The 12391-nt window shown below is 47.0% G+C and overlaps 1 protein-coding gene across 10 annotated transcripts in view; it reads right to left on the reverse strand.

The window, feature by feature from the left end:
• Positions 1 to 927: 927 nt before the first annotated feature.
• The window catches only part of DEPDC5 (DEP domain containing 5), a 75425-nt gene continuing 63961 nt past the window's right edge, over positions 928 to 12391 (reverse strand). For 8 of the 10 annotated variants that reach the window (XM_019539178.1, XM_019539174.1, XM_019539179.1 and 5 more), the window contains 6 exons: positions 11218 to 11442; positions 7429 to 7598; positions 6169 to 6340; positions 4780 to 4840; positions 2947 to 3029; positions 928 to 1686 (listed from right to left, as the gene is read on the reverse strand). In XM_019539178.1, coding sequence (XP_019394723.1) covers positions 1394 to 1686; positions 2947 to 3029; positions 4780 to 4840; positions 6169 to 6340; positions 7429 to 7598; positions 11218 to 11442 — 1004 coding nt within the window. In that variant the 3' untranslated portion in view covers positions 928 to 1393. The remainder of the gene's footprint in view (positions 1687 to 2946; positions 3030 to 4779; positions 4841 to 6168; positions 6341 to 7428; positions 7599 to 11217; positions 11443 to 12391) is intronic. The other 2 variants (XM_019539172.1, XM_019539175.1) reach the window with 2 other exon arrangements.

Raw genomic sequence — 12391 nt, forward strand, 5'->3', positions numbered from 1 at the left:
CCAGAGCTCCACTGGACCCACTCGGTCTGGCTCCAAAACCCGCCCCGAGAAGCACTCCACCCGCAGCCGCGCTGGAGGTCCCGCTGCTCCTCGGCGAGCCGCCCTGCAGAGGCCTCTCCTTTCCTGCAAGCAGCAGGTGGAAACGGTAACACGGCCAAGCAAAGGCACCGCGTTGCAGGGCGGAGTCAAGCCGGGGGCCGGCCCGGCCTGGGCCGTCCGAAGACGGAGGCAGCGGAAGGAGGCGGACGACCCGTGGGAGCCGCGGGGGCGGCTGCAGCCCGCCCGGACACGCACCCGGGCTCCTGGAGCCGCCAGCAAAGCTCCGCGCCCCGCCTTACCCCGCGGCAGCCGGCATGGCCTCGCCCCGCCCGGCGCCTGCAGCGAGCCGAGCCGCGCCGCCGCTCGGGGCTCCGCTCCTCCCGCCAGCGGGTCCGTCTGCACCCGCCCGGGCGCTCCCCGGAGCTCCGCGACGCGAGAGAAAGGGTTTCCTCCGCCCAGCCCAGGGCGACCAGAGCTCAGCTCTTGGCTGCGGGAGGCGCCCAGCAGAGCCCATCTTGCCTCCTCAAACAGGGCCAGGGCCCCACGGGGGAGCAGCCACCTAAACCCCAGCCCCGGCTATCAAATGCTGCCCCGCGTTGTGTTCAGCTGGTGCACCTTAAGTTGGTCTGTTCCGATTTCTCCATGAACATGAATGGTGGCCTGCAGCTGAGGGGCAATCACTGGCAACAAGGTACCTTTCTCAGGGTTCAGAGCTTGGGCCAGCAAATCCTGGAAGTCTGAAGGACACAGCGCCCGATTTAGGGCAAACTGGACATAACCATAACCTGTGCAGAGGCAAGGCTGGTCATAAGAGACGCATTCCTTCAGGCATTTCACTTTTGACTTTCTGCATTTTCATTTAATATATTTACATGTATAAACACAGAGCATAAGCATACTGTACATTTTATCTTACATATGCACACAACTATGTCCACACCAAAGATGACAAGGGCAGGGTTTTGCCAGGAATACCGCAGACTTACAGTCCCTGATCATTTTCACAGAGCAAACGTGGATCGCAACCCTTCCCTGTGATGCTTGCTTCAAATGACCAGTGCTCCCATATTGTTTGCCTCTGCTCCATTTAGCTGGAGTTTTGTCAAGCAGGAGCTGCACCTACTTGAAGTGGGAGGGACTCTCTCCAGCTGATGAATATTGAAGGGACAAGATCCCAGCTTACTCTCCCAAGAGCCCAATCAGCTTCTGTTGAATATCAACAGCAAATACTAGTCAGGCCCCTCTGGGTTTCAGCATTACTTCATCCTAACAGAAGCCCTTTCCAGCTTCTCTGCATCTAGCTCTTCACCACTTGACCAAGCCGTTACTTTTCTCTTATGGACGCACTCTGGTCTCAGGGTGCGCTAGCATGCATCTTATCTAGACAGTCTGTCCAGAACTGGACAAGCCGGTTGTCTTTGTTCCAACAGAAGTCTGTGAAGTCCTTCAGCAACCGATCGGCGAACTTCTCATCCCCGGTGGCGCTGGACCTCCATGTTTTGGTCAGCATGCTATTGTAGGCCCAGTTGTATCCTACGCGCTCCTCACAGAACATGTTCTGGTTGGCTGAGCTGGTGGAGTTGCGCCGCCGTCGCTGCTGCCCAGAGAATTTCCGCTTGGAGTAAGGCAGCTGCAGAAACACAGTCCCTGAGGAAAACAGGCAGGGTTTTAAAGCTGTGACCTGGCCCAGGTAAAGGAGAACTTTGCTTTGCCCAGACACCTGCAAGGACAAGTTCTCCCTAGAGGCTCTTTATTCCCTGGGGGGAAACAACTTCCATATTTTGAGAGCAGAGCCTTTTGCATTGGGAGTGAGGGAAGAAAAGTTATTGTTTCGGTCTCATTCTTTCTAACTTCAGAGCAATCTCCAACTAAGTAACTCAGCTTTCCTGCTGCCTCCCTCCCCAAGCCTCAGCAAAACTCCCAATAGCATTGTTATTTCACTGTGATATAACTTCTTTTTTTCTTTAATTTGTATCCAAAGCTAAATTAGTCAAAACTACATCCATATCTGAGTCCAGAACCATAAGTGGCCCTGCTACCGGCAAACATCCTCCACCCACACCTGGGGCTTCAGATGTTTCCAAATCCTTTGGCAAGCATCCTACTTGCAGGCCCAAGCCCGGAGGCTTGGAGTTCAGATGCCCCCAAGTTTTGCTGGCCTTTAGCCATAAGGGCCTCAGAGCAAACTAGGAAGGAGACTCCCATTTCCACAAACTGGGCTTAAAGCTGCTGCACCTTGGCGGATACTGAACCACGCCAGAAGAGCAGTTCTCCTGCGGTGCAGTTCAAGAAAACTGCCTTCATAGACACAGATAGATGGTATGTCTCCTGCTAGGTCAAGAAGCCACGATGCTTGTCCTGAGTCTTCAAGAGCCTGAGAAACAATGCATGAAGCTTAATTAAATAGCACCAATACATCATCACAATTAGTGAAGGTCAGTAGAGGGTGCGTGTGGACTCCTAAATTTTTCAGTTAGGGTGTTCCCATAAGTGTGTGGAGGGAGGGGAGAGGAGGAAGAAGAGAATTTTTCCCTGAAGTTGTGATCTTTGAGATGAGACTACCTGCTCAAGGTACACTCAGAACTTTGGTTTATGTTTCAGTGTCTCCTGGATATAAAAGTTTCAGGAACTACTTTAAAGTTTCCTGTTCAACCTCATGTTTTTCACTAGTGACAAAAATTACTGAAGTTCTGTGCTTATCTGAGGTTATTATTTGTCTCTCCACTGTCTTGTATAGGCTACAGACACCTTGCCCTAGCTAAGACAGCTTTTTTTTTTTTTTTTTAGCTGATTGGTAACATTATGAAGATCAGTGCCACTGACTGAGAACACAAACTAGGAGAGGAAAATGGTTCCCTTGCCTGTCTATAATCTCCATGACCTCACTGCCTGCCAAGTATTACTCACCCGTGACATGGATGTACTGGGGCTTGTTCTCGGCTGGGAAGTTGAATGCAGAGGCTGAGTATTTATCCTGCACAAATCCAAATCTGAGGAAACACGCATTAGAAGGAGTGAAGTTACAGGCATAGGGGAAGAGTGCATACGAGGGAAAAGAAGGCAGAAGGAGAACTATGCCCCCATAGTTACTCCACTGAAAGAAGGAACTTCCCAATGCTCACTTACACCACCACTAAACATCACTGAAAGCAAGTGGGGAGAAAATGATAAAAACCAAGTTTGGCCTTGAGTGCTGGGTGCAGGTTTTGGAACACAAAGTTGGTGCATGGAACAGGGGAACCAATGGACCAGTTTAGGGTGCTACCCAGTAGTCTGTGTTAAAAGGCCCCCATTGTATATACCAGAGGTTGACAATGTTTTTGGACAGAGTGCCAAAAACACCTGCAACCTCAACTTGTAAGATGTTGGCATGCCAGGCACAGACGACTGGGGAGCTACAAGGGGCCCGATCCTTGTTGTGATAGTGCAGCCCCGGCCCCCTCCTCCCCAAGGTTCAAGTGCCAAGCAAAATGCCTTTACATGCCACATGTGCCAGGGGTTGCCTACCCCTTGTATACATATAAGGAGAGACTACAGAACAGAGAATTTCCTAAGGCTGTTTCAAGCCTTAAGGATTGCTTGTACAGACTGGACAGTACTGCACAGGGACCTTCCAGCCACCCTGCCAGGACTGCTCTACAAATGCTCGTCCCTCTACAGCAGAAGTTCTCAACCAGACTGCCACAGCACCCTGAAGTACTGAGACCTCCTAGAGGGGTCCCACAACAGCAAGGTAAAACTGACACATGCACAGGGCTTTAACATTCGTATGCACTCCTCCTCCATTTGCGCTCTCTAATAACCGTAAAGCAGACAGGAGAGTTGGTTTGTGTTGCAAACCTTCCTTCCTCAACACCCCCATTCAGCACCCTCCCAGAAACAGAGAAGCACAGGACAGTTCCACCTGCCCTGCTTGCCTTTGTTTCCAGGAGATGCCATGCAGGGTCAGATTAGGAAGGGCTGCTTGCATAAGCCCACTACCTTGCTGCTTTAGGGTTATCAGAGAAGCTCCATACAGAAGGATATGCATGTGCTGCAGCTCTTCCCAGTCCAGCTATGCAGCAGGTGCCTGGGACAGCAGTACCTGGCTGAAAAGCACTGAAGTAAGTTGAGGCAACATCAACAATGGTTCTCAACAGGTGATGTCGCCACATTGAAAAGAAAAGTTGTGAAGGGGCGCCCTGACTCTAAAAAGGTTGAGAACACTGCTCTACACATTTTAGTCTGATGAAAACGTTCTCATGTTAGACAGTCAAAATCCAGATTCTGCACAATGAATAAAGAACCCAAGAGCAGCATTGTGAAACATACTGGCAGTCAAGGACCGTACAGAGGGTAGATAAATCCTTCTCACACAAAGAAGAGTTCAGAAGAATTCCAGGAGTTTCTTCTCAACTTGTTCCCAGCCTCCTCTCTAGGTCTCATATCCCCGTCACTCTGTCATTATCAATCACTTGTCACATCCAGATCAGGTGAAGTATTCCTCCCACATCTCAAGCCAAACATACTTCATCCAAATGTACTTCATCTACACTGCCTCCCACACACAAACATCAGAAGACTTTCTAATTAACCAAGTATCTTTCACAGAAGACTTAATGGAAGCAGATGGCACATAGCCAAGGTCTCAGCCTTGACAGTACTGCCTGAAAGCTCCAGTACCCATGTGTACAACCACACTCTCACCATCACCCTATCTGAGGATGGATTTAACTCTTACTCACCTTGCTCTGAACATACCTGTATGCAATTGCCTCCTGGAGTAGATGCATGCGATCCCAGTAAGTTTCAGGTTCAAAACCTGAAATTAGAATCAGGCAAAAGTTACCTAGAACCATTTAGTTTTTACTAAGCCATGAGGGCTCCTGTGTACTTCCCCTATCCCTTTAAGCCTCCTCCTATAATCTGTTTTTGCTTCCAGCAATTTCACTTAATGCCCAACAGACTATTAATGAGGCATTTTTAAAGATACCACTAATTAATCCATCTATCGACTCTTAGATTGGGTTTTGGAAACACTGAGGAATAGGGAAGGAATAAATGTGGTGTGAAGGAGGGTGCTGTGGTTCTTATAGTCCCTGTGACCATCAGAGTACCAGCTTCCATGCTTGTGATGCCCATTCTGGGTACATTTACAACTTTAATTTTTTTGGCTGGGTTGCAGAGTGGGGTGCATTTAAGGTCAACCACCCCCTCTCTGAGAATCTGTTAACCCCAAATACAAAATATACATTAAGTAAGGGAAGGAAAGTCAAGGAAAAAATGATTATGACGATCAGTGAACATCTCAGCCCTGAAAACAACCTATGCAGAGTCAATGGAGCTACCCATGCCCTATAGCACTCGGAGGACTTATCACCCATTCAACCTGTACAGCTAGACTCTGGGGGGAGTGTTAATGAAAACAATAGAATTGTCTTTTTTTAAAATTGTAATCAGTGTCCCTTTTCAGGTCATCTGTCTACACCATCTGCACTATACACCTTTGTGCTGGGAATGACTGAGCTCTCATCTCTGGGGACACCTCCCAACTGAGGCTTATCGCAATAGTGTCATTGGGAAGGGAGAGGTCATGCTGCACAAAAAAGAACTGACTGAAGTTTCTAGCCCTTAATCTCATGTGCAAACTCTCTTATCCTGAGGTAACCATGGCAACAAAAAAGAGCATGCCAATCATGAAAGTCTACCCAGTGTAACTTCAGAGAAGGGGAGATACGAACAGGTGCAGGATACAAATGCAGGATGGCTAACAAGTGAGACAGGAGCTGCAGCCAGAATGGGCTTTGGTAGTTTTACAAAATAACATAATTAGCAACTTGATACAGTTTTTCTGGGGGCATCTAGTACAGCAACACAGGAGAATGAGCAGCACACAACCCTCCCTGTCAATGCACTTCTTGGTGACAAGCCAATGCAATGGCACTACTTACTGCCTGTGTTACAGAGCTTTCCTCCATGTGCTAAAAAGGGGCTGTGCTCTTGACAGAGGAAGTGAGGAAATGCAATAGCTGGCATCTTATCCAGCCAGTGGGAGAATGGCAGGTGGATTTCCTTTATGCCAGCTGTGCAGCTCAGTGAGAGCTGTATCTGTAGGAAGTTACCCAAGAGAAGCAGAGGAACACTTCTTACCATCAAACAGATGTTCACTGCCCTCCTTCAGCAAGCAGCTAACATTAAGTGGGATGAACAGCTGTGCTCGGAGTGGGTCTCCATACAGGTAACTGGGTAATGCAAATGGACCCTCTAGGACTGGAACCAGCAAGAAGCCACAGGATGTGGCTTTCCGATGCCAACCCTGAACCTGAAAGGGTTTCAGCAATAGACACATGAAGAGTACTTATGTGCAGAGGAGCAAGTTGTCTTGTCAAGAATAAATCAGCTGTGCTCAGCCATCAGGGGCTTTGCTTGCCTTGCATCCTGAGCATGCAATCATCTTCGTAAGCAAAGCAGCACAAGATTGCAGAATTTAAGTGTCTTGCATTCAAAGTCTTGTCTAATTCTATCCTAACCAGGCAACTAGTTGAATCAAAGACAACACGCCCCAAATATGCTTGCCTCTTGTATAATTTCTGGACCAACATGGCCACAACATCACTCTAACATTAACATAAATCAGAAAGTGTTTTAAATGGGGCATTCTCCAGAAACTGATCCAGCTCACTTATTCTGAATGGCTAAACACTGCTGCTTAACTGAAAAGATATGAACAAAACTTTCAGTGGAGGGGGACATATTTGACTAGTGCTAATAGGCCACATGTTAAACAGCTTAGAATTTATAAGTGCCAGCCTTCACACAGAAGCTGTCACATTAAAAACGTAAAGAAAAAAATTAAACAAATATAGAGATATTTTTCTTGCATTTTTTTAGTCCTAGCACTAAAAAGAGTTGTGGCTGGCCTGGGACAACAGGCAGCCTGCCTATAAATCGCCATAAAAAATATTTAACTTATTTCCACTTTAAAAATCCAAGACACAAGGGTTGAGATTTACTCCTGTGCAGAGAACCAGCATGAGACCTATGTGCTACTCCAATTGGACTTACATGAAGCACAGGTCTTGTGAATGGGTACACAAGGTAAATTTAACCCCTCAGAAGCAGGAGACTACTACTTCTCAAGTAGAATGATTCGCACTCAACACACACACATTCAACTATACCTAGAAGTGACAGAGCTCCTCACAGAAACACACATGCACTATAATGAAAGTACTGAGCAAAACTGCCCATCAAAATAAATGCCAGTATCACTTCACAGCATCTTCTACTAGCATACGCACTTCCCATTAGCTTCATATGTATTGTTTTACCCTGCTCCACTGAGTAGGGGACATGCATATCAAGGCAACCTCACAACTCTTTGGCTGTCCAGGCCACAAGAGCCCTTACCATCTCAAAAAGGACTGCTGCTGTCACTGCCATCCAATGCAATTTGATCTCGAAGGCAGCATTCAAGGAGAAATTGCCATGGTAATAACAGCTGCACCACTCCAAGCGATCAGTGCGGTTATTCACATCGACATCCAGTGTCACTGTGCGTTGTTCAGGCACTGTGGCAGCTACACAGGTGGGAGTCAGTAGGAGGGTTAAAAATAAATGTATCCAGAAGAGAAGGAAAGGAAAAAAGTCAGACTAGGAGCGTTCTGGCATGGGTTAGTTTCCCCTTTTGCACTTCCTGGTCAACACAACACAGGCTGGTCTAGATAACAAGAACAAACAGAAGAAAAAAATTCCACCCACCTGAGGGCTTCCTCCCTCCTGAAACATTATCAACAGTTAAGTGACATCTAAACTGAGGCAAAAGGCCACTCTCTGACCTAGAGCATGAGTCAGTCCCAGGACCTACTCACTGAAAATGGACCTAAGCCACAATTTAGCCGTACCAGACAAAAAACACTACAATGTGGCAAAAAGGAGAAGGCAGAAATCTAAAATACATCCAGTAATGCACTCCAAATCAATTCTAATGCTGTTCAGATGTCTCCGTAGAAGATCACAACAGTACATGGTTTCAGATCAGGAGAGAAGTATTTCATGGTTTACAAAAGCAAAAATAAATCAGGAATTAAATGCATCTCCCCAACCCCAAAAAGCCACCTGGCATTATTGCACAGTTAAAGCTGCACATCTTTTCAGTGTTAAAAAGGCAAGAAAATATAAAAGTTCAGGTCCCTGCAGCAATGTTCTCTCTTGATTATTGCACTGACAGCGTTTTCTATCCTGTTATTAGCACTGTAGTAGTGCTTAGAGATCCCCAATCAAAATTAATGCCTCCTTATTTGAGGCACTCCACTAGCACACTGCAAATACCAATCCTTGCCTCAAACAGATTTCAGTCTAAATAGATTGGGAGGGGAAACAGAGATGGAATGGAAAGGACTTTGTCTAAGGTCACATAACAGATTCATGGCAAAGCCAGGAATAGTACTCAGGTCTCCTGACTCCCAGGTCCAGTGTCCTGCCCCATAAATTACACTGCTGCTTCTTGCATTTCTGATTAAGTGGATAGTTTAATACACATCCATACTGTTAAATGCTAAATATAAAATGCTGAGGATGTACATTACGGCCATAATACTACTGCAGGAACCCTCACTTTAGCATTTCCCGATCTGTGCATTTTGAACTGTGGTGCATTAATCATTCTGTGGTTTTCTTAGAGGGAAGGTGCAGTGCATGCATCTAACATCAGCATCCCAGTGGACCCAACTGAGGTTTGAAGTCTGTCTCCAAAATAGACAAAGAATTCCTACCTTTGCTTCTACTATAATTTGGCTGGAGATGGTTCTCCTTGATGCTGGATTACTGTGCTACTGCTATTACTGTAGCTTGACAAAAGAACATGACAAATGCTAATAAAAACAGGTGTTTAGGACCAACTTGGAGAACATCACTCAGATGCTCTTTTGTAAACAAGACTCTTTCTATGCACTTGCCTGATTTTCAGAGAACTCACCTGGTTCCCAATTGTGTCTTGTATCACTGATTATTTAACTAATGACATTATGAACACCGGAGAGGAGCAGACAGGTTATTCTCCAACCATGGACTACACTATGTACATGGCTACAAGTGCTAGTGCATGCATTGCTATAAATCAAAAGGAACATGATTAGGTACATCACAGATTGGATTTCCATAGGGAAGGGAAAGGGAATGATCACTGGGCAATTCATAGGGAAGTGGACAAGGATATGGATTTGGGGGTACATAGAGCTTGTTCCAGAGCTCCCAACACTTGCATGCCATTTTCACATCACAGGCTGACACTTAGGGAAGGTGGGGGAAGGGGGAAGAAATCAAAAACACAGCCAACCAAAGGCAAGAGGGGAACCAGTGAAGTCACGTGGACCGAATGTCATCTGGGTTTAGTAAAGCTTCCTGCCTCAGATATGCTGGTGACATTTTTGGAATGTTTAAAATGAGGAACAGCACAGAAGTGGCACAGAACCTTCCTCCTCTCTGAAAAGAAATGCCATACTGTTTTCTGCAAGAAAATTCCATCATCCTTTTGAACAAACCCTAATGGACAACATGACTGAGTTGCTTGTCAATCAAGGAAAACCAAGCTGGTTAAGGAATAAGTATCCCCATTTTACAGGGGGGAAACAGATGCAGAGGAGGAAAATGATTTATCAAGACTACACAGTGAGATGGTGACAGAGGCCAGGCCATGCCCTGGGGGCCTCACATTGCCTTTGTGGCAGCCTGAGCTCAGGTTCATTTAACACAAGAGTTATGGTAAAAAGGCTGGGTGCAGCCCAAAATAATAGCTTTATCACATGGTAAAGATGGGGAGACAGAAAGAAAAAAACTCCTGCCCATCTCGGCTAGACCACATTAAATGAATCTTTCAGTTTCCAGCCTTCCCCCGATCTCCCCTTTTTTAGTTTCTTGTGCTGTTCCTCTTCAAACGAGGCTTTCAGAGATGCACAAATCACCATACCTTTAGGTTTAAAAGATGCAGCTACAACATAAGACAACAGCTTATTGCTTCTTGTCAGAGATGTCAAATATGTAACAAAACACCACTGCAGATTTTCTTTGTTATTCTTAATTGATAAAGGAGTTTCAGATGCATCTTATAAGCCTGAAGTTACAGTCCAAAAGCAAGGATTCCTCCGGCATGTTTTACAGGGGAGGTACAGAATATGGCAGGAGCAAGTGACTCAAGCTGGCCTGGAAATAAATGAGAAGACAACAAAGCACACAGAAAGACATACAGCCGATGCATTTCACTGGCTGGTAGTGGCAGAAAAGGCACAATTTGGTTTTCCTGGCACTCCAATAAGAAGTCCAAGGAGGTTTTGAGAAAGATATGCAATGTCATCCCCTTACTGCATGTCCTGAGGTTCTCTATTCAAAACCTGGCTCTTTCACTGTTGGGATCTTTTGCAAGCTGTGAGGGATAATCAAATACAAGCGAGTTAACAGGGAACTAGGGTCCATCACAAAGCAGATGACTCATGGTAACTTTCACACAAACGTTGAAAAGTGAAAGCTAAATCTGGACAACTTAACCTGAATGAAATAGATCTAGTTCAGCTTTCACTTAACACAGGGTAGTGGCTGGCATATGAATACTGTAGCTCCCCCACATCCAGCATGCCAAAGCAAGTCCCTGCCCCATACCATGTCAATTCACTTTAGTTTCTTTATTAGCTCATACCAGAGCCCAGAGGCTCTCTCTGGTTATTAAAATGGCAGCCTCGACTAGTAGTATTCCCAACTGGTACATAACATACGTCCCATGTTACCAAGACAGGTAACAGCAGGACTCTTGCCAGTGAGAGCAGTTGTTCAGGGACATCAGACCTGTTAAGTGGAGATCTGCTGCTGTTATTGTCATCACTTTGTGCATAGCAAGAACTAAAGAGACCTTGATTCAACGAGGAGACAGGAGGCCTGTATCACCTCTTCCTCCAGCTCCGGGGGATGGTGGAAATATTTCATGTTTTTATTGCCTTCAGGTAAGAACAAGCACAGATTGTCCCTCACAGCCAGTGAAACACACCCTGGACACATGAGAACAAGACCATCTGCATGACGCACGTAAGGCCAGTATGAGATGCGACTTTGCTACTGGTCCACGTGAGATCACACCCTTGGGTTGGCCACTCTCCCCCTTCAAAGTATCCCCTTGTACTTCCCCAGATGTCACCTGTGCTGTGCATCTACCTAATAGTGCAGCTGCCTGGCTCCGTCCTCCGAAACTGCGGCTAAAGGAACTGTGCCTACTTGCATAGGAGGCTGGACGGCTGGGAAGCCAAGGTAGGAGGAATGCTGGGATTTCTGAGTGCAAGAGTTCTTCTGCCACAAATGCCACCTCAAACCATTTCCTCTGGAAGGCGGAGAAGTCATCCATTGCTGCTGTGTGCCACATGGGAGGCTGCTGCATACCTACTGGATGAAGGCAAAAGGGAAGGACTAAACAGCCAGAAACAAGGTCCTCTTGACACACAAAGTTACCATTACCTTTTGGCATTTCTATAGCTGAGACCAGAGGCAGGCAATTACTTTGGCTGGAGGGCAGCTTAACAAGTTTTGGCAAGCTGTCAAGGGCCGCAAGGGTAGCCCCACCCCTTGACAGGTGCCCCACCCCCTGGTTGCCATCTTGGAACCAGAAGTCCCTCCCCTTACCCCTGGATATACTCATTTTGGTCAGGGGGTTCACCATCTTGGCACCCAAACACACCTCTAAATTAAAAATCACATGCCATATGTTGATTTGAATTCAAAAAATATTTTTGTCCTGATTGTGTTTGCACAGTGTACATAGAGGTGATTGCATAATAGCTTAAAATGAAGTCTTACTTGTGTACATTGTGGTGGGGTATTGAGGAGTGTGGGGGGGGGCTGTGGGGGAGGGTGTGGGTGTGTGTTTGAATGTGTGTGGGGTTTGTTGGGGGGGTGGGTGTGGGTGTATGTGTGGGCACGGGGTTTGTCAGGGACTGAATGTGTGTGTCGAGGGGATTCTGGCATGTGTGGAGAAGGAGGGTGGCTTGGGTATATGAGGAGGGGTGGAGTGTGTACAGGGGATGTGGGTGTATGTATGGCGATGCTAGTGGGGGTGAATACATATGTGGTACCCCACCTACAAAGAGCACCCCCCACCCCCAACACACGCCCCCTCCCTCATTGTGCACAGCCCCTGCTACCACCAGCAGCAGCAGGCAGCGAGGCCTCGGTGCTTCTGGCCCATGGGACAGGTAGAACACCGCCCTGGCGTGCGTCTGGGGTGCATACGGGTGGGATGTTGGCGGAGAGAGGGGGGAGATGGCCTGGGTCTATAGCAGAGGTTCTGAGCCTTTTTCAGTCGATGTACCCCTTGGTCTCAGGGTGAGACTTCACA

This window comes from Crocodylus porosus, unplaced genomic scaffold (genome assembly GCF_001723895.1).
Source record: "Crocodylus porosus isolate Cpor-Errol unplaced genomic scaffold, CroPor_comp1, whole genome shotgun sequence".
Classification (NCBI taxonomy): domain Eukaryota; kingdom Metazoa; phylum Chordata; order Crocodylia; family Crocodylidae; genus Crocodylus; species Crocodylus porosus.